Raw genomic sequence first — 27,804 nt, 5'->3', positions numbered from 1 at the left:
CAAGGACAACATTTGAATTCAAGAAAGCATGGGATTAGCACTGGGGACCTCGAAGAGAGTGGTGGAGATTGTAGAGTTAAGTAGTTGTGTGGATGGGCAGACAAGATGGGCCATATGGTCTTTTTCTGCAGTCATGTTTCTGTGTTTCTATGTTATTTCTGCTGATACGATCTCATGTCTCAAAGCAAGCATTTTATAAATGAAAAAGCCAAAAACCGGCATTTTATTTAAGCTGTTTACTTTCTAAAGAAAACTTTTCACAATCATAATGACTTTAAATCAGACAAAAATAGCACTTGAAGGATCTTGTGCAAATTAGCAATCAAGTGGCTGATTTACTAAGGCTGTTAGCCCATACATTTCATGAAATTCATAACTTTCAGACTGTAGACCACTGTCAGACACCAGTCTGAATGCCATGCCTGATAATTGTTGATCTGATGTATGTCATTATATGATTGGTAGCAGTGCTTTCTAGAGACGAAGGGAGCAATTTTGAGGAGTTGCAAGCTTTCGAGGGAATTTTAAAACGCTGGGGTGCGCAAATCCTGGGAGATATGCATGTGGCTGGGCCATGCGCACACCAAGCACATTTTCAGAGCGGGCCGGCCACAAGCGTAACTCCCAGTACATGCGGAAGTGCCATGTTTTTTTTAAAAGGGGCGGGCTGGGAGCTGGCCGGGACAGCCCCATTAGGCACTGTCCTGGTGAAGTGCACACCAGCAGCCACACGGCACGCGGAACTTACTTCTGTTCAGAAGAGCAATTAAGTTTGAAAACAAAATAAAATAAGGTAGGTAGGTCGGGATTAGGGGATGGGGACTGGGGAGGAGAGGAGAGGAGAAGCGAGGCGAGGGGAAAGGGAGGAAGGATAGGTAGGGGGGTTAGGGAACCGGGGATGGCACGATCACATTGCTGTGCGCTGTGAAAGAAAATGCCCCCGCTTGCGAGTGGGTACCCATACGCACATGCAAGCCCCGATATAAAATCGGGGGCTCAAGTGTGCATGAGTATCGGGTTTTATAACATGCATGCATCGACGTGGACGCCCACACGGCCCTTTAAAATTTTACCCCCCATATGCACACTTTAGTATGCATATAAATAGTGAATCTTCCAAACGAAATTATTAGTGGAATGTGTTAACATCAGTAAGGTATTATATGGTTAACATAACATTTGCAATTGAACGTTAATCTATCAAGATTGCATAATATGTGCCTTTAGCAACTGGTTTATATTTTGGTTAATTTACTGTAACTTATATTGGTCTCTATGTCATAGTCTTTATTCATTAAAATTATCGATTTAATGTAGTTGATTTATACAACTAAATCCACTAAATATTGTAATCTTTCTAAAAGTTACTTTGTCATAGTTGAATTTAAAATACATGTTCTGTGTGTGTGTATATACATCTGTGTAATGTGTTGTAATGCATGGCCTCTCTATAGATTTATAATAACGTATTATGATGTCCAGGCCGGCAGCCTAGGTGAATTTTCTGCCTTGTGCCTGCCCTCCCCCATCGCACCACCAGCCCCCCCCCCCCCCCCCCGGTGCCAAAACCACAACTCTTCGGCTTGTTGTTACCCTCCCCATCCCCTGCGATCTCCGGTAAAGCAGGGGCGGCTACTGGTGTGCTCTCTGTGGAAGAGGCCATGGCGGTGGAAGCACGGTGGAAGCCCGAGGCGACAGCCTAGTTCACATAATGGGACGCGCCGGCCCTGATGATGTCATAAATCTACATGTAGTTTATGCTATCATATGCACTTGTCCAAAGGTGTATATAGGAAGAACCACGAGAAAGGTTAAGACCAGACTCAACGAACATAAATCTAAGTTGAATACATTAACATTATCGGCTCCTATAGTTACACATTGCGTGCAATATAAACATATTTTTACAGAATTAAAATGGACTATTATAGATCAGGTCGTACCATCATTAAGAGGAGGCAATCGTTTAAAGCTATTAAATCGGTGTGAAGCATACTGGATTTTCACATTGCGCACACAAGCACCGGAAGGTCTGAACCAAGAACTTGACTGGGGTTCGCTAACTTGAAAATACGTAAATGACGTTGGAGTAACGTAATTACTGATTGGATGCATTGTTATCCTAAGCATTCATATAAAAAAACTGTCAGCATAGATGGGCGTTCAGCAGCAGAGTTTCGATTTGCATTTGAAGGCTTCTGCAGAGATTCATCACTCACAAGAAAAGCTGGTTTATATTCACAGTGTGGCGCAGAACCTTACCGCTCACATGAAAAGACGGAGCATCAATTTCAAAAGGCTGTAAAGTTATTTTAGAGCAAACATCGTTTTGAAGTATTATATGCCTGACTACCGATAATCTAGCAAGCACCCCCTGAGGAAAGATCCTTCGGGATTTGAAACGTGGCCTCGTTGGGCTATCCTAAAGAGTATGATTAACACTATCACCAAAGACTGCTTCTTCAGACTACAGGTATTAAAAAGACTCAAACCTCTCTTATATTTCCACGACTTTAGGACAGTTCTTCAATCCTTGATATTTGCCAAAATAGACTACTGCAGCGCTCTCCTCACAGGTCTACCCAGCTCAACCATTAAGCCACTTCAGATGATACAAAATGCTGCTGCCAGAATCCTAACAAGCACCAACCGGAGTGATCATATTACACCCATCCTCCGAAATCTACACTGGTTACCAATCAACCACAGAGTCCTTCATAAATCATTATCATTAATACATAAATCCATCTACGATCTCCTTTATCTCGACCTTGAAATTCCATTAAAACTCCATACTTCTAATAGGCCAATGAGAGAAATATCCAAAGGAACACTACAAGCCCCTCCAACCAAAGCCACGCGACTCATTGCATCCAGGGACCGAGCATTTTCAACAGCAGCCCCAGCTATCTGGAACAACCTCCCTGCTGAACTCAGGTTGGAACCTTGCCTGCTAACTTTTAAAAAAAAACTCAAAACGTGGTTGTTCCGCCTAGCCTTCCCAGAACCCTGGGATACACATTAGACTTTATCTACTCATGAACAATTATACGAACAATTATACCTCCCCTCATCTGATTCCTGGACAGCATGGATACCAACTCTAACATATGGACTAATTCTATTCTGAGCTATCTCTAGTCCGGAATTTGTTATTTCTCTTTTCTTTAACTTAACTTTATCTCTTTTCTTCCAGCTACCTAAGCTTCCAAGTTCACAGTCCTCGTTTAATGTAACTTTGTCTCTTCCTTTACCTAATTATATTTATCCCTGTTCGATGTAAACCGTCCTGATATGGTATTTAACCATGAAGGTCGGTATAGAAAAATGTTAAATAAATAAAATAAATCCTTCATTACACAGATAAGTCTGGACATTACCTTATTTTCTTACAGCCGGTTATAAGCTCATACAGCATTTTTAAATATAAGTGTTTTATTGTTCAAAAACATTTTTCACAGGTTTTTGCACGTTTCACGCACATAAAAAATATAACAGCGGATGGAGGAGGGACGTTAATGATTATAAACATTCAACAACACCTGGGTGGTGTTTTATAACATTAATATGAAATGTTCCTGCCATCCGTAAAAAATTTTCATTTGACTTTTGGCTAGAGCTTTCACTTATTTGTGAAAATAAATAAAAACGCTAGCACATCCTTTCAGGGGGCATATACTTTTTTTCTATAGTTAAAAAGCTGTTAAAACAATTTTCGTTAAGAGGTGATACGTTCTTATTTTTGGTGTCATAAATCTACAGAACGACATGCATTACAACAACACAATATATAATGCCACCAATAACCTGTCATCCCCCTGACTTACCATCACTCCAAAAATGTTATTTAGGGTCTAATTCACTAAGGGGTAGATTTTCAAAAAACGCGAATAGGCGTACTTTTGCTGGCGCATCAGGAGCCAGCAAAAGTACGCTGGATTTTAGTAGATACGCGCGGAGCCGCGCGTATCCACTAAAATCCTGGATCAGCGCGCGCAAGGCTATGAATTCTGTATAGCCGGCGCGCGCCGAGCCGCGCTGCCTACCCCCATTCCCTCCAAGGCCGCTCCGAAATCGGAGCGGCCTTGGAGGGAATCCTCTAACGCCCTCCCCTCATCTTCCCCTCACTTCCTCTATCTAACCCACCCGCCCGGCCCTGTCTACACCCCCCCCTTACCTTTCTCCGGGGATTTACGCCTCCCGGAGGGAGAAGTAAATCCCCGCGCGCCAGCGGGCCTTCTGCGCGCCGGGCCGCGACCTGGGGGCGGATACGGAGGGCGCGGCCACGCTCCCGGGCCGTAGCCACGCACCCGTGCCCGCCCCCAAAACGCTGCCGACACGCCCCCGAAACGCCGCGACGACCGGGCCCGCCCCCCGACACGCCCCCCTCGGAGAACCCCGGGACTTATGCGAGTCCTGGGGCTCTGCGCGCGCCGGTAGGCCTATGTAAAATAGGCTCACCGGCGCGCAGGGCCCTGCTCGCCTAAATCCGCCCGGTTTTGGGCGGATTTAGGCGAGCAGGGCTCTGAAAATCCGCCCCTAAGGCTTTTCTCCCTGTCTACGGGAAGAGACCTTGATGCATCAAAACTTTGGTATTGTTTTCTACATTAATTTGTTACTATGGAGATACTTAAAAAATAATAGGAATCCATTGGCACACCTGAGATAATATAGTGCTTAGTTATGCTTTTTTCACTGATTACCATGAATGGACGCATAGCCTAATGGTTAAAGCAGCAGGCTGTGAACTAGGGAGTCCAGAATTCAAATCCCACTGCTCCTCCATGTGACCTTGGTACAAACTTGCAGGGAGATTTTGGAGGGGGGTTTTCATGTTTTTGTCCCTTCCTAGGAAAATATTGCATCTGTACAATAGATGAAGGGCGCAAACAAATGGGTGACAGCGGCACATTTCGCAAGGTGCTGCAATTGATTTAAAGGGTCCCAGGCCTCGAAATTCCCCCCTCCCCCACAACACTCCAAAATCCTCCCGGAAATCTTGCAAAACACCTGCTGAAGCAGCCCATAAGTAAAAAAATAATTAAAAAAAACCACTATAGAGTCACACAGTGACACCCTGCTCCTTTCCCCTTTGTTCATATTTGCCCCATTCCCCAATCATAAGCCCCTCCAAGCAGCAGCCCCCCCCATCCCCTAGTCCCCCCCCCCCCCCCCCCCCCCCCAACATACACCACAATCACTAGGATCCAGAGTTGTCCACTCCCCCTTCCCCTTAATAGGAAATATTCCCTGGTGGTCTAAGGACCCCTGGACTCCCTTAGCACCTCAAAGACCCATTTACCTAAAGAAAAAATCCCTGGTGTTTCGGTTGGCCTGGAGTGCCTTCTTGCTCTCGGTTGGACATCGCCGCACAATTCTAAAGTGTTTTTTTTTATAATTTTGTACCTATGGGCCATCTCCCCCAGGAGAATTTTGGAGTGTTGTGGAGTAAAAGAATCTTCAAGCCTCAGGGGCCTTTAACAAGCATCCTAGGGACATTGGGATGTGCGTTAGGATCCTGATGTCCCTGGGATGAAATAATTACACCTCCTTCAAATGTGATAAAATAACAGGGTTGTTTTTTTGTTTGTTTTTTTTAAACCAGCTGCAGTTTTCTATTAGCCCTGTACTGGCTATGTATTAGCTACTTTGCATTACTGGGCCATGTTTGGTCATGCAAACACATGCCAAGCAGCTAATTTTAATAGAAGGTGAATATTTAGTTTACAAAAAACCCACAATATCGCACAATAAGCAACATAGTTCATTGGATAAACACCGTCTTACGCATGTTATATCCATACCGCAGCTTAGTAAATCCAGCTGTAAGACTGTAAACCCAATGAGGATAGGGAAATTCCTACAGTACCTTAATGTAATCTGCTTTGAAGGGCCGAAAGGCAGAATATAAATAAATAAGCAAGCCTGTGCCTGTCTTCAACGTTTTGTGACGTTATTAGATTTCACACGAGGCATCCTTTTACATATACCCTAAACGTATTCCTTTAGTTGGTTAAAAATGTTATTTTTTTTGCAAGTCTGAAAAACTTGAACAGAGTTGCTGGTAAAATCTTACCGGAGGTCCAGGAGGTCCTGATGGACCTTTGCCATCTTGAGCACAGGCGCAGGCATAAGGAAGGGCTGGGCAGTTTTCCTCATCCCTCTGTTAGGAACAGAAGATAATTTCAGCAAGTCCCTATTAGAAGCTCAGACATGAAGGGGGCAATTTTGAATAGCCCAGTGTGTTGCCAATATAAACGCAGGCTTTTAATAAATGTTCACTATAGCCAGTTTTCAATGGGAAATCTACCCAGTTTGGGGTAAAATCTGAAAATTCTGATGGTAACCTTGAAACAGCCCCACAGACCCACATGTACATGCGTATGCCAGCTTGCACCAAGGGTGCGGCCATATTGTAACATACGTGCATATATGCGCTCATGGTACAAAATAGGCTGTAGGCGCGCACATGCCGCCTCTATCACATAAGTGCGTGTGTGTGTGTGTGTGTGTGGGGGGGGGGGTTAGTAGACACTTGCGCTGATGCAATTATCAGTTTCCCAGTTCTTTCCCAGTTTGTCAGGTAAGGGATAGGACTTTCTAGACCCCTTTTATCCTGTTAGCCCCAGCCCATAAAACCTTGTTGACTAGCCAAGAAATTTTTTATTTTATTACTTACACACCATCCATAGCAGTAGTAAAATTATGTGGCAGGGGACCCCAGTGTGCAAGCTCGTGTGCATAATACTTACATGCACATTTCATGTTAAAGACCCGGAATGCATATGTCCCACCCATGCCCCACGCTGACCACAACCATGTACTCAGGTGCCTTATAAAATCTGCTTGGTGCACGTCAGCCAGACAAATTCACATATCTCCCAGCTTTGATGTCCGCCGGGCTTTTAAAATTCACCTCTAAATGTATGTGGGCTGCTTCACTCCCATCCCCCTGGGAACACCTCTTTTTACTGTGGCTAAAGTATATGTGATCTGGATATCTTTGTGTGTGTTTACCTGAAATAAGGAGGGACAACTTTTAACTTATTTACCTTGGCAAATTGCTATGAAAATTTCCCCCCAAATGTGACAGCTGTTGGAAACGAAACACTGTACTCAATAAGATTATAACTTTATATGATCTTAACAAAAATGGAACAGATCTTAAAATAAAACTTACCAAGCCTGGGAGTTCACAGCATTTGTCTCTATTGGCCCAGGACGTAGTGCAAACAACATCAAACATCTGTAACTGGAACTGAAAAAAAGGGAGTGAAATGTATAAATGCCAAATTATGAGCAAATTGATGGCAAGCTGTACACAAGAGATACTTAAAAAAAGAAAAGAAAAACAACTTCCTGCTTTTCTTTAGCAGGAGCAGCCAATTTTTAAGTTACAGTGCAGAGAGCCAAGCTGGGTAGCTGGCTTAGGGAACGGCTTGGAGAGGCAACTTAAACAAAGCTTAATATAAGGTTTAATCTAACCATACAGCAGGACATCAGTGGAAGCTAATACAGGGACTAGGCAAATGCTGTAGATACGACTATTATTTTGGAAAAGTTAGGCTTAATGTTCAGTATAACCCATTCTGTTGCAGAATAAAACTCTCCAGGAGCCACAAATCTTGAAGTGAGAATCCTTAACTGTATATATTTTAAGTAGGTATTGAGTTTCTTACGAGCTGCAACTAGATAATTTATATGTACACCAGATCCCTTAATTTAGATATTGGCACTGTAGCACTGTGAGACAGAAGAGACCACACATACCGTATCTTCCTCCAAAATTTGAAACTAATTTCAAACCAATTATTTTTAAAATATAATTAATGCTTTATTGCATTTCACATCAAATGACATAGTGCAATCGATGTAACAGGAATACAAAGCATAGATACAGCACTATTCCCTCCCCCCCCCCGGTTCATACACAAACAATAACAATAGGGTAGAATGTGCTAACATGGTTACAGACAAAAATCAAAATGAGACTAACAGTCTTGATACAGCAGGCAGATTCAATTGAATTAAATTAATAGTGGCTTCCAACAGTCAGCTTATAGATTGTAAGTTAAATGTTCACAACACCTTTTAGGACTAGGAGCTTAGAAAAAAATGTCATATTGAGTAGAAAGAAGATAGATGGTTATGCTTGACAGTCAATAGAGAGGCCAAGTGACAAAGAGCATGTAGCTTTTCCACAACATGAGAGGGAGGGTAGCCAATTGGTTTTCCATTTCAATGCATTAAGAGATCTAGCAGCATTGAACACGTGTATGCAAAGTTTCTGCTGATGTTTATTAAGGCCTTGGACAGGTAAATTAAGTAAAGCTGAAGCCGGAGAGGGAGGACACTCTACTGCAAAGAGTTTGCCTATCCATTGAAACACGGCCCGCCAGAAATATCCTATACTGTCACAGTGCCACCAAATATGCATGAATGTTCCCTCTTGACCACACTGGCACCAGCAGAGTGGAGACTGAGCTAGATAACCTCTTATGTAGTCTTTCAGGGGTGAGGTACCACCTAAATATAATTTAATAGCAGTTCTCTTGTAGACAGGCGGAGATAGAGCACTTATTAGCCATTAAGTAAACATAGCCCCAAGCTTTAGGATCTAAGGCTTGATCCAAGTCCCCTTCCTATTTAAGAATATGGGCAAATGGTTGCTGAGATTGGTCTTGAAGTAATCTATAGATTTTAGAGATTATGCCCTTTATAGAGTCAGCATGTGAAATATATGTTTCAAACGATCTGCCTTCTCGCATATTATTGGATTTTTGCACTGAATCTATGGAATGCTTGGTTTGGGCATAAGCTAAACAATTAATATGATCTATATGATAGGTCTGCTGTAAGGCTTCTTTTGATAAGAAAGCACCCTGGCAAAATAAATGTTCAAAATTTGTAATCTCAGCTATTTTCCAAGGTTGAAAGATAGCTACATGGAATAAGCAATTATGATAAAGAAAAAATTGATAATAATATGAGTCATTTCCTACTAATTTTACTATCCATAGTTTCCACACTCTTAACATTGTGCGGATTGTCCACAGGAGGCACTGTGGAGGTAACCAAGAAGAGTGCGCAGCCAAGGCATCCCACCTATCAGCATCTCTCCAATGATAGCTTGCTCAAGTGTTACCCACTGTTTAATTCAGTGACAGTGATTTATCTCTAGAAGAGATCTCAACTGAGAGGCCGCGAAGTACCACACCAGATTAGGCACTCCAAGGCCCCCATTGATTTTCGGTTGATGGAAAATTAGTCGTGCCATCCTAGGGGTTCGATGCCTCCAGATAAAATTGAAGAATTTCTTCTGCTAGCGGAGTAAAGTGGAAGAGAGAAAGATAGGCAGAGAGGAGAATAGATATAAAAACTTAAGGAGGATATTCATTTTCAAAACAGCTATACGCCCGAGCCATGAGAAGGAACCCCTTCCTATTGATCTAAATTCCAAGTTACTGAACATTTTAAAGGTAAATAATTAAGGGAATATAGCTCAGATACTTTAGGACCTATACTTATACCAAGATATTTTAAGGATGATTTTGCCCAGCGAAGTGATCCTTAATGGGAAGAGTTTCAGAAATCGGTAAGTTTATGTTGAGCAATTCCGATTTCTCAAAATTGACTTTAAAACCGGAAACTTTGCTAAAAACTTTAATTCAGGCTCCACCCCCACTAAAGAAGAATTGGGATTTGTAATTGTAAATAATATATCGTTGGCAAATAAAGAGATTTTAAAATGGGATGTCCCCAACTGGATTCCAGAGATAGCAGGATTGGAGTGCACCCTGGTTGTAAAGGCTTCTAAGAATAGCATGAACAGTAGTGGTGACAATAGGCATCCCTACCTGGTTCCTCTACGTATATGAAAATTGGGCCTGTAGCGGCCATTGACCATCACTCTAGCCCTTGGGGGATTTGTACAATTTCTGTAACCATTGTAAAAAAATGAGGTCCAAATCCTATCTGTTGTAGAGTTTGAAACAGAAATGGCCAGTGTACAAGGTCAAACTCCTTTTCCGTGTCGATTGACAAGAGTACGGATGGGAGATGTTCTTTATTGACCCACTAAATTAGGTCCGCAATTTTTTGCACATTCTCAGCTGCCATGCATTACGGTATGAACCCCACCTGGTCCAAATGCACCAAAGATGGCAGGAAGTTATTAAGGCATTGGGCTAGTTTCCTGGCCAGTATCTTTAGGTCCAAATTTATTAAAGATATGGGCCTGTATGATCTACACAATGCTGGGTATCTTCCCGGTTTGGCAATAATAGAGATCCCAGCAACATTTATGTGCAGAGAAAAGGAACCCTCTTGCATCACATAAATAAAGAGAGAAGTGGTTCAAATTTATGATAATATACACTGGAAAACCCGTCTAAGCCTTACCAGACTTAAGTGTCTTAATTGCTTACAAGACGCTTCGCCTGGGAGATGTGCTTGTCCAGATATTCCTTTTTAGCAGATGAGAGTGTAGGTAGTTTAATCGATTTCAGATAATTTGATATGTCAAGATCTTGTAGGCTATATCTTGGCAGTAGAAACTGGAATAGAATTCCGTAAAACAAGACCTAATCTCATCAGCCTTTGTGCGCAGTGCCCCATTGGAATTTTTAATTTTTGAGATGATGCTTTGAGCGACTCGCTTTTTTAATTGCCGAGCTAGAAGGCGGCCAGCTTTATTACCTCCTTCATAATTTAAGAGAGTGATTATCATTTAATCTATGGAGGGCTGTCTTTGTCACTAACAGTTTTTGATATATATGTACATAAGAACATAAGAACATGCCATACTGGGTCAGACCAAGGGTCCATCAAGCCCAGCATCCTGTTTCCAACAGTGGCCAATCCAGGCCACTGTTGTTGAATAAGCATCTCAATCTTGCGTAATAAGTCTATTCAAGCTTGTTCTCTCTCTTTTTTGCACTGGGCAGCTTTGGAAATAAGACGACCTCTAATCATGGCCTTAGAACACTCCCAAGTTATAGCAGGGGAGTAGAACTCTGCAAGTTAATGTGAAAATACTCCTGTATGCTATTTTCTAAAGTCTTAACAAAAGCATCAACTCTGAGTAAAGAGTCGTTTAGGCGCCAGTATCTTTGCCTGGTATCATCCATAAAAGGATAAAAGTATAACCACCAGGAGCATGATCCGACCAAGTGATAGGATCAATGCCTGCTGTTTTTAATCCGAGGTATAATGGTTTTATCTACCAGGAAGAAGTCAATGCATGTTTAAGTATCATGAGCAGAGGAATAAAAAGAATATAAGGAGGAAGTTGGAAAGAGATGACTCCATATATCGACTAGGCTCCAGTCCTCTAGTATAGAGAGGTAGGCTTTCTTAATATTAGACGGGACTTTCGTGTGAGGATGAGTACTGTCAAGGAGGAAGGCGGTCTAGGAAAGCCGTGAGGAACAGAATACGAAGTAGCCGTATGTCCTTCAAAAAGTACTTTATTAATTGCCCGACTCTAGGCCTGAGTTTCGCCCGAGGAGGGCTGCTTCAGGGGCTCTGGATAGGCTTTAAAATGTCACGTGCTTAGGTCGACTTGATCAGTGCGAATACATCACAGGCTCAATTAGGTATTGTCAGTGGTCTTACAGATTTGCTCTGTTCATTGGTGCGCACAATTAGTATATCTTCATCCTACAATCAAGATCCCTTGATTGCGGTTATGGAGCAGCTAGACGCAATTGGAATTTTGAAGCTGTCAAGGCCAGGCTGGGGCAGGAAATTGAAATCTCCACTGAATATAATATAACCTTCTTCCTGGGAATTAAGCAGTTCTCTAATGCATCCTAAAAAGGTACCTTGATTCTAGTTGGGAACATAGAGGGAGACAAAGTGTAAATGGACCCAGCAATGCGTACCTTAACCAGGATATACAACCACCTGGGGTCTGCAATCTGGACCAATAACTCATGGGCTAGTTGGGAGGAAATAAGGATGCCAGTACTTGCATATTTAGCATATTTACCACTGGCCGCCAAGTACAAGTTAATAGATAGAAAGTGTTTATGGCTCTTGCGTAGATGGGTTTCCTGGATGAAGGCAATTGTGGCATCTTGCGCAATCAGCTCCTTATGGAGTAAAAAATGCTTCCTAAAGGTGTTGAGGCATTAAGTGAAATTATACGGATCATTTGTAATTACATGGAGATGGAAATGCGAAAGTGAAGCCCTGAAATGTCTGTGTCCCTTATGGAGCTCAAGGAAAGGAGAATCTAAAATTACAAAGTGCCAAAGAACCCAATATCCCCACTGTTTCCCCCCCAGAATGTTTCACAAACCCCAACTTGTGAAACCCACCACTGGTGGGGCATACCGTGTCTATGGAAAAGACACCAAACCAGACCTCCCCCATCTGATAAATAATAACAACCTTATAACATATGAAAATCAAAGCTCCAGATAGTTCACAGTAAATCTGAAGGAAGAAAAGAAAAACTATGTTTAAAATTCTGAACTCTCTTACTGTGAGATTAGGGATATTTATAATAAGACCTGCTTGTTGGAAATTCTGAACTCTCTTACTGTGAGATTAGGGATATTTATAATAAGACCTGCTTGTTGGAAAGCACTTGCGGCATCAGGAAGGGTTTTGACCCTATAGGAAATGCCATTATGTTGGAAGGATAAGGTGAAAGGGAACATCCACTGACAGTGTATGTTTTCTTGGCGCAGGGTGCCTGTAACTTCGCAGAGGTCATATCTCTTACGCAGCACGGTAGGAGCTAGATCATTAAATACTGAAAATTTGATCCCTCGTCACTTCCATTAATTTTTCCCTCATGCAGTTCTCAAAATGGTCTCTTCTGTGTAAACTATGAATGTTGATGACAATATCCCTCGGCTTATTGTTGCATCTAGGCCCCAGAGCCCTGTGGGCCCTCTCTATTTTGTTGCGGTGCTCCAGATTCAGGCGCTTATCAGCTACTCTGCCTTTGCTTGCAAGAATAAAATTGCAGATAGCGATGGCAGTGATGTTACAGTCCGCAAAGTCCTCTGATTCAGGAACTCCTCTCAGCCTGAGGTTCAACCACCGGGAGTGGTTCTCCAGATCTTCTAATTTCTCTGATAAGATGGTAAGTTCAGAGGTTAAGGTCTTGTTCTGTGCGCTCAGCGTAGACAATGTGGCTCTGTGATTCTTGGTTCAAGAATCCAACTCATCGACCCGATGCCCCATGGCGGCAAGGTCCTCTCAAATTTCTGCTATGGACGCCATGAGGTCAGACTTACGCTGCCTCATGTTGGCCTGTAGCTCTAGGAACCATTCCCTAAGCTCAGACCTTGTAGGAAAATCCAAAGCGTCTGGAGACTGACCAGATTCGTCCTGGGTGGTAAGAAGTGGTGCTTCCGTTTCTTTCAAAGTCGAGTCCCTGGCCACATTTGTGGCCTGCTTGCCATCGTCCACCGCCATCCCCACCGGCAATTTATGGAAAGAGAATTGCTTCAAATCGGCGGTTCTTTTCCTGGTTGCCGTAACTAGGCATGAGGGATGTAAGCATGGTATTTCAGTACTGAAATTAAGTTTTTAGAAGCAATAGGGCTTTGATTAATAACGGTGGGGAAGAAGCATCAGATTTATGTAGCCATTCCGTAGCATGGCAGAAGAGTGCCTCCCTCAAACCAATTTTAATTACATTCTAAGACAGATCACAGTTTGCTTTGCAGCTTATATTTTATATTGGGAGAGGTGGGGTGATCCTGCTCCTCCTTTGAGTGGCCAGCTCAGTTTTATACAGGCCTAGGATCCTGGTACCATGAACCTCCACAGTATCCTAAATATATTGGCACTTTGTTTGGAAAATAAATAAATACTGGTTTTAAAAGAGAATTTATAACGAATGGATACCATGGGACTGATATTCAGTCTCTGAGTGGCTAGTTAAGTTAGCCCAATATATCTATCTAGCTAACTTAAGCGGGATATTCAGCTGTGCAGCAGTGCCACTGAATATACCAGTCTATCTTAAAAGTTAGCTGGATAGGTATATCTGGCTAACTTTAGACCTGCCCACAGTGAGGCCAGAGTTAGCCGGTTAGGTTAGCTAAACCAGCTAACTCTGCTCCTTCCCAGAACTCCTATCACCCGCCCCAGGACACCCCCCACCCCCAACCTATCTGGCTAAATTCTAGATGGATAAAGAGTTTTGGCTAGAATTTAGCTGCATTAAGTCGTCAAATATTATTTTCAGTTATCCCTCTAAATGGCTTTTGAATATCTACCCTGTTATACCCAACCCTTTAGATGCAGAAACCTGCAGGGAGCCTTCGTGATGAACAGAGTATCCTGGACTTATTCAAGAAATGTGATGTTGTGAGCTAACACCTGGAGAATTAATAAAAAAAAGAAGCAAGTTCAAGGGAAACGCAAGCCTTTGTTAGATTCTCCTCCTGAGTTGCTACATTCCCTTGTGCTGTTTCCATCCAAATTCACCATGTATTAAATGTCTACCATTTGCTTTCACAAATTTTCTCTAATTCCAAACATTTCTATGGGAAAGTGTCTCACTCAGGGGTGGACTGACCATTTGCGCAATACAGCAGTGACCTAGGGCCGACTGCACTCTTCCCTAGTCTCAGATGGGAAGTTAGAGGCCAATGACCCTTATTGCCCGGGTCTCAAATCACTCTCATTCTGCCCCTGATCCCACCTGTTATTCAAGAGGCCTCTTCCTTGGCTTCTTTCTGATGATACTAAAAATGTGTTAAGCGCGCCGCCCGTAGCAGCCCCGTGGCGCGGCCCTCTCACCTATCCAAACAGATTCCATCCTCTACCTCCCTAGGCGTGCATGCGCGCATCAGTAATTCCTTTAAAGGGCCCACGGCGGGAACCTGGCCACGGACCCAGATGCTGACGTCAGATCCTTCAGCGTATAAAAGCTCAGGCCTCGCTCCACAGCATTGCCTTTGCAATAGGTCTCCTCATACTCCAAGTATTAGTTGCCTCTGTGGTTTACCTATTCCCGAGTTCCTGTCTGATACCTGGTTCCTGCGTCCTTCGTTCGTCTCGTCTGTATGTTGTAGTGACTTCTGGTTTTGACCACCACTACGCCTGACTTCGCCTACCTTCTCCAAGCCTGACCACTGCTACGTCTGATCTCGCCTGCTTTCTCCACCGCTACGCCTGACTTTGCCTGCCTTCTTCAAGCCTGACCACTGCTACGTCTGATCTCGCCTGCCTTCTCCAAGCCTGACCACTGCTTCGAATGACCTCGCCTGCCTTCTCCAAGCCTGCCATTGCTACGTCTGACCACGCCTGCCTTCTCCGTGCTTTGACCATTGCTTCTCCTGACTACGCCTGCTATCTCCATGCCTTGACCATTGCTTCGCTTGACCACACCTGCTATCTCTGTGCCCTGAGCATTGCTATGAATGACTACACTATAGACTTTCCTGAGTTCAGAGATTTTCATTGCTTGCTATAACTCCTACTTGCCGTCACCCTTGATTCTAGCCTGACAGTGACACCTCTGTACCTATCCTCTGGACGTGGACTGCTAAGACTCTGGCCTTTACTTGCTCAGGCACCTTCAGTCTTGTTGCGTCCGTCGGTCTAAGACGGCTTCGACCTTTGTGCCTCACCTTTCTCTCTGCTCTCCCCACTAGCCTTGGGAAGATGGCCACCACTGCATCTGCATGCCGCTCTCTTCGGCGTCCCTGGAATGGCAATGGCAAAGCCTCACGCCATGTTTCTCCTAAGGGCTTCCTAGGGTGCGCGCGCGCATGCTACCCACGTCTTTATCCACGTCATGGCGGGAACCTTGGGGACGTCCCCGTCGAGTGACATCACGCCATCCAGGTATTTAGCCTGCCCTTGTTTGCTAGCTAATTATGTGTCTTGAGTCTAGCCTAGTACTGTGGTTCCTCACGGGGCTCCTCCTCATGGGCGTGGTCATCTCCACAGTACCCAAGAATCCACTCAAACACCTCATAGCCATAACAAGTCTCTCCTCGTTCCTTGGTGCCTAAGTTTCCATACCAGATACCGCCCGGGATAGAACTATGCCATCTACAGACTGCTGTCTCTGGGCTGAACCGCTTTCTACCATTAGCTATCCTCAAGGCCCGCCTAAGTCCTGCCGGTCCCGGCACCCAAAGGCTCAACCCGAGGGGAATGTGAGCTGGTATAGGTGAAGCTCCAGTGGCCTCTCGCTTCAGCCCACTCCACCTGCTGACGGTGGGGACCCGCAGGTTCTCGCCTACAGGTTGCGTCAACCCCACCTCAGCCCAAGAGTCCACCTCCAGCAGAATAAAATGTGTCTATTTATGTTGGTTTTTCCATATGCCTAATTCCTATCATCAATTACTTTATTCACTTCCATCACATATTATCCCATTGAGTTATTTTATATTATTTATACAAGCAAAGAAATAACTTTTCATGTAAGTTGAGATTGTAAAGATAATAAGAAACCCAGCCAGATGTAGAAAAGATAAAGCTGATAATTTAACCATGTGTTATCATGCTTAAAAACAAAATACTTCTTTTCATAAAATCATGCAACCACCTGTGCGTTACAGAATTTCCATAAGCCTTAATGAAATTGTGAAGATAAAATACAATATGCATTAAATACTTGCATGAATACACAAACAATGCACTCAAAAGCAAATATTTTGGGGTAGAAAAGAGATTGGAGAGCCAGGGGTTCATGATTTGAACCTCATGGGAGAAAGCGGAGGAGTAATGTCAGAAGCATTTCTTCACAGATGTGGTGAATGCATGAAACAATCTCCGAGCAGAGATATCAGGGCAAGAAGAGTTCTAGAATTCAAGAAACCCTAGGGCATAAATGATTCTTAGTACTAAGGTTAAATACAGAGATCAAGTAGGGTCTGCATTCCCTATCTGCCATATTTTGAAATTCCTATATTTCTATTTAATCAAATGTTATAATTTCCTTCTTACCCCTTCAGATAAATTTTAAAAGGATGCTCAATTATATATCATGCATGCAACTACACTAGTAGAGAGAGAGAGAGAGACTGAGAGACTCTTTATAAGGCTCAGTCTGATACGCTATATACGGACCATTGTAAGGGGGCAGATTTTGGGAGGTGGGTTGGGGGGCTATTGTTACAGAGACATTCAGAGGTATCCATTGTAAAATTAACATCATTAAAGAACTTTAGACCTTATAAGTGATGAAAAGGAGTTGATTTGTACAATACAGCTAGCAGACACTACAGTATACAAATCAACTCCTCTTGTTAGAATTCTCTCTCTCTTTCCCGATGTTCACCAGACATCTGAGCCTAACAAGGAGCAGTAGCAAAGTGACGCACCTAACACATGAGCGCCAGCTTAAGAAAATTGGAGTTATTTGCGTCATTTTTGGCCCCACCTCTGGAATGCCCATGCCCTGCCCCTTTTCCACTTACTTTTTCAGGGCATGAGTACCTCAATGTACACGCACCCTTCCTGGCTAATTTGCACGGCTCCCGTTGGCCAATTTATTTATTTATTTAATACTTTTCTATACCAACATTCATGAATATATTTCATATCAAATCGATTTACATGGAACATGGGGATTAACTTAATAAACCATTTAACAAAGAGGCAAAGTTACATAGAACAAGGAAATAGAACTTGGGGGCTAGGGTAGCCAGAAACAAAGGACAGCGGAACTAAATAAGAAACATATTGCCGAAATTAGGCGGGGATTCTAGTCAGGTAAGCGGAGTCTGAATAGGTAGTATATTGATGGTTAAGGGAAGGCTTGAAGGAAAAGCCAAGTCTTAAGTTTTTTTTTCGAAAGGTTAGAGGGCAGGGTTCCAGTCTGAGGTCTGTGGGCATGTTATTCCAAATGGCAGGACCAGCTGTAGAGAATGCTCATTCATTGGTAGTTGATAGATGCGTGGCTTTAGTTGGGGGGACTTGAAGGGTTCCTTTATACGCTTCTCTGATGGGTCTTGAGGATGAGTATAGTTTGAGTGGGATTTGAAGGTCTAGTTGTAGCTGATTGTGGATGATTTTGTGGATTGTGGTGAGGGACTTGTGCAAGATTCTGTATTTTATTGGCAGCCAATGCAGGTTCCGGAGGATAGGAGTGATATGTGCTCCTCGGTTGGTGTTGGTTAAGATTCTAGCCGCTGTGTTCTGGAGCATCTGTAGAGGTTTGGTGGAGGAGATGGGGAGCCCAAGGAGGAGAGCGTTGCAGTAGTCTGTCTTGGAGAATAGCGTGGATTGAAGGACAGTCCTAAAATCCTGGAAATGGAGGAGGGGGTTTGAGCCTTTTCAGAACTTGTAGTTTATAAAAACAATCCTTAGTTGTGTTGTTAATGGATTTCTTTAGATTCAGATGGTTGTCGAGGATAACCCCTAGGTCTCTTACTTGCGTGATCTGGGTGTTGGGGGGTGTCTGATGGGTTAAGACCGTGTGGTCGGAGAAGATCAGAAGGAGTTTGGTCTTGGCCGCATTGAGAACCAGGTTCAGGCTGGTGAGGAGGTGGTTAATGGATTGGAGGCAGTTATCCCAGTAAATGAGTGTTTTTGGGAGAGATTCTGTTATGGGGATCAGAATATGTACGTCATCTGCGTAGAGCTGGTGTATTAATTTTAGGTTTGTGAGCAGCTGACAAAGGGGTAGGAGGTAGATGTTGAAGAGGGTAGGTGACAGGGAGGAGCCTTCGGGTACGCCTAAGGCTGATTTGATGTCGGGAGATTCTTTATTATTAATTTTGACTTTGAAGCTTCTGTTGTTGAGGAAGGAGTTGAACCAGCTGTGGACCGATCCTGATAATCCGATGTCTGAGAGGCGATTTAGTAGGATGGCATGGTTCACGGTGTCGAACGCAGCAGAGATGTCTAGAAGGACTAGAAGGAATGAGAGCCCTTTGTCTAGGCCCATGAGGATGTGGTCGGAGAGGTTTCCATGCTGAATGATTTACGGAAGCCGTATTGGGATAGGTAGAGGATTTTCTGTTTCTCCAGGTAGTCTGAGAGTTGTGTATTTACCAATTTCTCCGTGAGTTTAGCAAGAAAAGGGAGATTAGAGATGGGGCGGATATTGGAGAGTTATCTAGAGTCCAGGATGGGTTTCTTCAGAAGAGGTTTAAGGTGTTACGCTTGGGCTCCGGTCAGGAGTCGTGGACACCACCCAGCAGGGTGGCTCCAGGTGGAGAGAGACAGGAATGGCTAGAAACAGTGTCTAGTTCCAGGCTGGGTCAGGGCAGGCAGCAAGTAGCAGTGTCTCGGTTCAGGCTGGGTCAGGGCAGGCGGCAAGTAGCAGTGTCTGGGTTCAGGCTGGGTCAGGGCAGGCGGCAAGTAGCAGTGTCTGGGTTCAGGCTGGGTCAGGGCAGGCAGCAAGTAGCAGTGTCTGGGTTCAGGCTGGGTCAGGGCAAGGCAGGTCAGAAGGCCCGTAGGCCACACACACACAGAAGGCCCGTAGGCCACACACAGTAAGCAAGGCAAGGCAGAGAAGGCCCGTAGGCCACACACACACAGAAGGCCCGTAGGCCACACACCGTAAGCAGGGCAAGGCAGGTCAGAAGGCCCGTAGGCCACACACACACACACTGAAGGCCCGTAGGCCACACACCGTAGTCGGGGCAAGGCAGGTCAGAAGGCCCGTAGGCCACACACACACAGAAGGCCCGTAGGCCACACACCGTAAGCAGAGCAAGGCAGGTCAGAAGGCCCGTAGGCCACACATACACAGAAGGCCCGTAGGCCACACATACACAGAAGGCCCGTAGGCCACACACCGTAAGCAGAGCAAGGCAGGTCAGAAGGCCCGTAGGCCACACACCGTAAGCGGGGCAAGGCAGGTCAGAAGGCCCGTAGGCCAGGTAAGAAAAGCGAGGAAGAAGGCCCGAAGGCAGCGCAAGGCAAGGCCCGAAGGCCGTGCAGGGCAAGGCAAGGAAAGGCCCGAAGGCCGCGCAAGGCTAGAGCAGGGAGCCCAGGTGAGCTCGATGCCGAAGCACCGAGGGAACTGTCAGGCAGGGTTATAAGGGCCAACCCAGAACATAGAGTGGACAGGGGAGATGGCCTGGGCCTGTCAGGAGAGCCAGCACTAGAGGGATCCCTGGTGGTGAGGCGGTTGCACTGCAGCCAAAACTGTAACAGTACCCCCTCCGCAAGGCCTCCCCCTCCTCCTGGGTCCCATCTTAGCAGGGGGTACTCAAAAATGAAATCAGACCCCCTCCGAGGGCAGCAACAGCTGGAGCAATTCAACAGGCTCAGATGGCTGAGTCAGAAAGTCTGTTAGTGGTACCGGTTTGAGCCCCTCCGGGGGTGGCAGCAGGAGCGGTTTAGCAGGCTCGTCTCGGGGTAGTGCAGCAGGCTCGGCCCCCTCTTGGGGTGATGCAGCAGGCTTGGATTCCTCTTGGGGCGATGCAGCAGGCTCGGCCCCCTCTTGGGGTGATGCAGCAGGCTCGGACCCCTCTTGGGGCGATGCAGCAGGCTGGACCCCCTCTTGGGGCGATGCAGCAGGCTCGGCCCCCTCTTGGGGCGACGCAGCAGGCTTGGCCCCCTCTTGGGGTGATGAAACAGGCTCAGATGGCAGAGCAGCAAGGTTAGAAGCAGTGCACATAGAAGACACAGGTTGCACTGCTGTGGGCTTGATACCTCGAGCCAAACTCTGGGGATCCTTATTTTGTTTCTGGAGGAGCAGTTTAGAGAAGGCACAGGCAGTTCTAGGACGTCTAGGAAATGTGCTCGTTAGTGTCTCAACAGCAGCTGTGGGAAGCAGAGCCCTGCTAGAGTTAATCAACTCTCTCCGTTTGAGAGAAACCTGTTCCTGAGGCTCTCGCACTGGTGTCACAGAAGCCTTCTTGGCCAGGTAAGTCCTGGGTTTTTCTATCCACAAACTGCCAGCTAAAATGTCTGTTTTAGTGGAGCCAGAAGCAGAATACCGGTTAGGAGAGCTGATTGTTTTTTCTAATGGAACAGCTGATCCTAAAGCAGAACAAAGGGGGCAGGGTTTGCCTGGTGGTAACAGACACGGAAGACAGGAGCATTTCCACCACCCTGGTTTAGGATTTAAACAATTTAAACATTCCTGATAGACTGAGACGTTCCTCTTATGACAACCACTGCATACCCAGTGTTCTTGGTCTGAGAGTTGACAGGCAAGACAGTTCTTGTAACTGGGATAATTCAAAGTCTGGCAACAAGCACAGACATAAAAACTTGGAGGCTGAGGCATAATGTGAGTAGAAGGAAAAAGAAAAAATTGGCTCACCGGTAGTACCAAGACCTATCTCTTCACCTGGAAATTTGGTGGCTTCGGCATACTGTTACGCTTGGGCTCCGGTCAGGAGTCGTGGACACCACCCAGCAGGGTGGCTCCAGGTGGAGAGAGACAGGAATGGCTAGAAACAGTGTCTGGTTCCAGGCTGGGTCAGGGCAGGCAGCAAGTAGCAGTGTCTCGGTTCAGGCTGGGTCAGGGCAGGCGGCAAGTAGCAGTGTCTGGGTTCAGGCTGGGTCAGGGCAGGCAGCAAGTAGCAGTGTCTGGGTCTAGGCTGGGTCAGGGCAGGCGGCAAGTAGCAGTGTCTGGGTTCAGGCTGGGTCAGGGCAAGGCAGGTCAGAAGGCCCGTAGGCCACACACAGTAAGCAAGGCAAGGCAGAGAAGGCCCGTAGGCCACACACACACAGAAGGCCCGTAGGCCACACACCGTAAGCAGGGCAAGGCAGGTCAGAAGGCCCGTAGGCCACACACACACACACTGAAGGCCCGTAGGCCACACACCGTAGTCGGGGCAAGGCAGGTCAGAAGGCCCGTAGGCCACACATACACAGAAGGCCCGTAGGCCACACACCGTAAGCAGAGCAAGGCAGGTCAGAAGGCCCGTAGGCCACACATACACAGAAGGCCCGTAGGCCACACACCATTAGCGGGGCAAGGCAGGTCAGAAGGCCCGTAGGCCAGGTAAGAAAAGCGAGGAAGAAGGCCCGAAGGCAGCGCAAGGCAAGGCCCGAAGGCCGCGCAGGGCAAGGCAAGGAAAGGCCCGAAGGCCGCGCAGGGCAAGGCAAGGAAAGGCCTGAAGGCCGCGCAAGGCTAGAGCAGGGAGCCCAGGTGAGCTCGATGCCGAAGCACCGAGGGAACTGTCAGGCAGGGTTATAAGGGCCAACCCAGAACAGAGTGGACAGGGGAGATGGCCTGGGCCTGTCAGGAGAGCCAGCACTAGAGGGACCCCTGGTGGTGAGGCGGTTGCACTGCAGCCAAAACTGTAACATAAGGGAAGCAGTTTTTAGCCTATCAGGGTAGATTCCTTGGGATAGGGAGCAGTTTAAGATGTTGGCCAAAGGTCTGGAGATAGTGCCGGAATGAGAAGCAGTAGTTTTGTTGGAATGTGGTCTGACGGGTGGCTGGATGGTTTCAACCTCTTGAGTAGGGACTCAATCTCCAGTGGAGTTGTGGGTTCGAAGGTGTCCAGGTTGGCTCCAGAGTGAGATGGGGTGTTGGAATTTAGGGGGGGAGGGGTTGTGCTGGTGGGGAGGAGCGCTAGTGTGTTTGAAATTTTTTTTTGAAAGAAGAGTGCTAGCTCATTTGCTTTGGATTGAGCCTGATCGTCTGGGATAGAAGGGGCAGAGGATTTGTGAGTTGGGAAACGTAGGAGAACAGGGCCTTGGTGTCAAATTGTAGATCGTGAATTCTGCTGGCGTAGAAATCTCTTTTTGTCCATAGGATGGTGTTTTTGTAGAGATGGCAGGTGCGTTTATAGTCGGACAATGTCGTGGTGTTGGGGTTCTTACACCATTTGCCTTCCTTGTGTCTGAGATCTTGTTTCATCCGCTTAAGTTCTGGGGAGAACCAGGGTTGTTTCCTTTTTTGTGTCAAGTTGATTATTTTCATCGCTTTGGGGCATAGTTTATTAGCTATTGATTCGGTGATATTGTGCCAAGATAGGAGTGCTGAGTTGGGGTTGGTGGTATCCAGGTTGGGGAGTTCTTTGGAAAGGTATTCACTGAGTATGTCGGATGCACAAGGTTTCCTAAAGTGGATGGTAGAGTGGGTCTGCGGGAGATTAGGGTTTCCTTGATTAGGTTTTCCTTATGCGCACATGTGGCCGTTTTTGCATGTGCAAGGCTTTAAAATCTACCTGTTAATTGGCACTTTGAACATCAACCAGGTGCCAGTGCGTGCAAAGATACGTGCATAACCCGGTTTTGCATGCACTAGGAGTAGACGTTCCAGAAAGCAGAGTTGGGGTGGGGATATGACTTGCACGCATACTTTTATGTTTTCAAAATTGCCATGCACAAAACACTCCTCTGCTTGGAGCAGGGGTAGCTTTGTCCATGGACATTTCAATCTGTACCCAGCCAATTGAGGAAGGATTTTCAAAGCAAATTTTTGCACATAAGTTCGTTTTGAAACTGTTCGGTAAAGTCTACGTCTACGTTGTGCAGACTTTCCTTCCACGTGGGGAGTTGAAAATTACCCTCTTTATGCATCCAACCATGGCTGCCAAAACTGGCATTAAACATACAGGCTCTTATTTATTACTGTATAATAAAACAATTAACAATAAAGGGAACAAAAGGAATTGTGCCTCTAGATACAGATTTGTATCTCTGTATAAACCATTGTGAAGTCTATGCTTCACGTAACCAAATATATCAGTGATAGGACAGTTTGTTAACCTACTAATCCTTCAACAGCTTGTATGACTTAAACAAGAGCTGCAATTTCCTTCCTAGTTCCTGTACAAAGAATTCGTTAATTACCAGTTGTAGTAAGACTCTCTTTGTCTGCTATTGCTGGAATGTGCTCACAAAGGTTCCTCTGTTCCGTCATGAGATGCATGTATATTAATTATCATCCAAAAGCCCGAGGCCAAAAAGCTTTTTTTTTTTTTTTTGTTTCCAGAGGAATTTTTGTTGGAGCTTGCAATCATAGTGCCTATATTCCTGATTCTGAAATAATACGTGTCACTGATATGCTAAGCTGCCAGAATGCATGACTTTCCTTATTATATAAAGCAGGAGCCATGGGATACAACCTGAAGGATTACATTTCCAGCCTGGCACAGAGCTGAAGACTTTAAAACATGGGTTTCACAACTGAAAATATTTTGTGACTGAAAAGTTCACCAGCCAAAGATATTTTCTGAGTTGAAAAATAATAATAATAAAAAAAAGACTACATTTGCTCTCTCTTTGGCTGCTCTATAAGCATTCTAATTTTGTTTGATCACTGGCTCAAAGCTGTGCTAAATTAGAAACCAAACAAATTTAAAAGAAACATGCATCTTCTTATCAAAATATTTTTCCTGTCTACTTACTGGTGCAGAATTGTCCCTTGGTCCTCTGGATCTGACCATTCTCCCCAGCACTTCTATACCATCCGTGGTAATATTGCCTGCTGCATTAATTGCCTTTTCACCCACTTCCTTGCAGTCTACAATTAGTTTGGAAGTAGTCTTGCTGATGACTACATGCAACTATGTAACAGAAAAATATGTGGAAAGTTAGGTACAATCATGGAACAGAATTTCAAAACCTTTTCAGTTACCATTTTTTTTGCCACGACACCCATTAGACACAATGAGGTCTATACTTAAAATGTTTTATCTGGCTAAGTTCGGGACTTAAGCCAGACAAATTTGGGGTTTTAAATATTTCCCCCCCTGACTGGATAAGTCATTATCTGGCTAAAACGTATCTGGATAAAAAAAGAGGAATTGTGGAATGAGGCATAAAATTAGCCAGGTAATGCTGAATATCAGTGCTGTCTGTCTAAGTTTATCCAGCTAAATCTGTTCATGCTTAGATCAGGTCTAAATGTATCCTTAACCGGCTACTTTCAGAATATAGCTGATTAAGTATATTTTTAAAAAAATAAACCCTTTTGTGCCTGCAGGCCCGATCCCCCTGCTCCCCCACACCTCCCCAAAATACTTTAAATATGTGCAGGCATAGTTCCCAATTCCTCCTCTCCACCCTCCTGATCCATCAAAATAAAACAATAAAAGACATGGGCCATAGTGACCTGAGACCCTCAATGCACAATAGTTAAATGAAAAGCCACGTGCACACCACACCTGTCTGCAATCTCTACCCCACCCTTGTGACTTACCCGGATCCCTCCAAAGTTTAAAATCCGAGCTGGGAGTTGGTACAGTCTTACTGTGCTCCCATCCACTTTTAGCGCTACCTTGATAACTTTAAACCTAACCGGATGTATTCTGAATGTAGCCTAGTAGGGTTAAACATATCCAGATATACTTACTCAAATACCTTTAAACCTATCCAGCTACATTCAAAATATATCCGGTTAGGTTTAAAGTTATCCATTTAAGTTATCTGTATAACTTTATTCAAGTGTATTCAATGGGTGACTTGGTCCCACTGAATACCCATGACACATACAACCTTCAAATGACAAGTGTTTTGGCTGCCACAGTCTCTCCTTAGCTTAAAAACTGTTTGCTTAATTTAAACAAAATATTTATTTAATCAGTAATCATGTTTTAATTGTTGTAAAGATCTATAATCTGATGATCTCTAAATGTTTCTGCTGAATTTGAAAATTAACATTGCTCCATTACCGAGTGATTCGGCTTCCCCTTTTGAATGCATGAAAAGTTTACGCCTTTACATGCTGGACATCTTGCAGGATTATCACCAATATTAATGAACTGATGCTAAACAAATCTATTTAAACTAACCTTATGAAAACTTCCATAGAATATTTTCCTGATTTCAGGTCCTTCAAATGTAACAGTCTGAAACTCTCCTTTGTAATCATAGTTAAAGAATGTCAGAGTTTTTCCACCATCTATAAAGCAGAAATAACAAAAAATATTTTATGCATAACAGCAGTATGCAGTTCTAGTAACTGTGTGGGTCCTGGAGAGAACTGGATTCTTTGCAGATTGCCGATCTTTCATTAAACCAACATGAGAACTACCCAAAGGTGCTGTTTAAAAGCACATAGGGTGTTTCTTTAGATGTATATTAGACATGATGATCAGAGATCGATACATTTATTTCAATTTCCTTTTAACTCAAGTTAATGCTACATTTTTATAGCTAATATAATGTTAATAGAAAATCTGTTGACATAACTTTGAAAGTTTTCTACTCATATTTTGTTAGTTAACCACATCTAATTATTAAAAATGGCACTTGAGATAGATCAGCCTTGACGGATTGCTTCATGTCTGTGTTTTAAACCTTATTACATGGAAACATAGAATATGATAACAGATAAAGACTAAGGCCCATTTGCTTGACCCAGTTTGCTTCCTTTTGCAGTGCCAGAGACCACAGTTGATCTTCAGCTTTTCCTTCACATCTTTAACACTGTTTCAATGATGCACAATCAACAAACCTTCTCTGTTGGAAAGAAATCAGTAAAACCAGGGGTCAAGAAATGAAACTCCAGGGTGGACAACTCAGAATCAACATCAGGAAATATTTCTCCACAGAGAGGGTGGTGGATGCCTGGAATGCCCTTCCGGAGGAGGTGGGGAAGACAAAAATGGTGAAAGATTTCAAAGGGGCATGGGATAAACACTGTGGTTCCACAAAGGATAGAGGATGGAAATGCATGGAGGTAACTTGCTGGTGTGGTGGTTATTACCTTTAACCAATGGGCCTTCATACTGTTGATGCAACTCCATTATTGCTTTCTGCTTCAACAGTAGGGGGGAAAGAAGAAAAGGGAATTAGATTCACACAGCATCCAACAAGGACAATGAATTTTATGGTCTGGGAAAACAAATAGGAACGGGGGTAACTAGCTGATGTCTGTTGCTACCCTCAACCAATAAGTCTAATACTGTTAATGCAACTCCCACTGCTCTCTGCTTCAATTGCAGGACAGGAAGTGATGGGGAGTTGGGCTCAGACAGCAACCGACAAATGCCCTGAATTTGATGGTTTGGGAAACAAATTATGAAGGTGACCTATATGGTGTGGCAGATGCTACCACAAGCCGATGCGATGTGTCAACGGATGTCGGTATAAAAGAGACCTTAAATAAATAAATAAATAAATAAATACCATAAACTTGCTGAGCAGACTGGATGGACCGTTTGGTTCTTTTATGCCATTATTTCTATGTTTTGATGTTTCTACGTTAACCAAGGATCCTCTTTTCTTATCCCAGGCTTTCTGAAATTCTATTACTGTTTTGTTTTTGTCTCCATCATTTCCACTGGGAGGCTGTTCCATGTATCCATTATCCTTTCTTTGAAGAAATATTTCCCTATGCTACTCCTGAGTCTAACCCTTTAGAGTCTCATGACAAATCTAGTTCTAGAACGTCCCATTGAAAAATGCTTAGTTTTTATGCATTATTATATATCTTTGAGGTCTCTGAATCTCTCAATTACATAGTAACATAGCAACATAGTAATGACGGCAGAAAATGACCAAATGGTCCATCCAGTCTGCCCAGAAAGTTTCTTATGGTAGTAACTGCTGCTCTGTGCGGGTTCTCCTATGTTTCTGTTAAGGGTAGTAATTGCCGCTCCATGCAGGTTATCCTCAAAGCTAATGTTAAGGGTAGTAATATTAACAATCAAAACCAAGCAACTGTCAAACCCATAACAAAATTACTGCTAGCAACATTTTACAGGGTGAGAAGTCTTCTTGATAATTCAGACAATGCTGCTTTAATGTGCTTTGCTTTTGGACTTGGCCATAGAAGCAATCTTCCACTTTTTCCCTAATTACTATGCATTATTATTCTGGACCTTAAAAGTTTGAGCCCATTGTTTAATCCCCCAGCATCGAAGCAGAGAGTGATATTGCAGTTGCGTCAAAATCATGAAAGCTAAATGGTTAAGAGTAGTAATCCTCATGCTGTATGTTAGGGGTAGTAGC

At 44.3% G+C, this 27,804-nt stretch overlaps 1 protein-coding gene across 1 annotated transcript in view; it reads right to left on the bottom strand.

Moving 5' to 3' along the window:
* The window catches only part of COL14A1 (collagen type XIV alpha 1 chain), a 521,812-nt gene that overhangs the window by 106,359 nt on the left and 387,649 nt on the right, over positions 1-27,804 (bottom strand). The window contains 4 exon segments of the mRNA XM_029591954.1: positions 6,077-6,163; positions 7,181-7,258; positions 24,255-24,413; positions 25,641-25,750. Coding sequence (XP_029447814.1) covers positions 6,077-6,163; positions 7,181-7,258; positions 24,255-24,413; positions 25,641-25,750 — 434 coding nt within the window.

The sequence above is a fragment of the Rhinatrema bivittatum genome, chromosome 2 (genome assembly GCF_901001135.1).
Source record: "Rhinatrema bivittatum chromosome 2, aRhiBiv1.1, whole genome shotgun sequence".
Lineage (NCBI taxonomy): Eukaryota > Metazoa > Chordata > Amphibia > Gymnophiona > Rhinatrematidae > Rhinatrema > Rhinatrema bivittatum.
The sequence above is the reverse complement of the archived record's forward strand: the minus strand, read 5'-3'. Positions and strand labels throughout refer to the sequence as shown.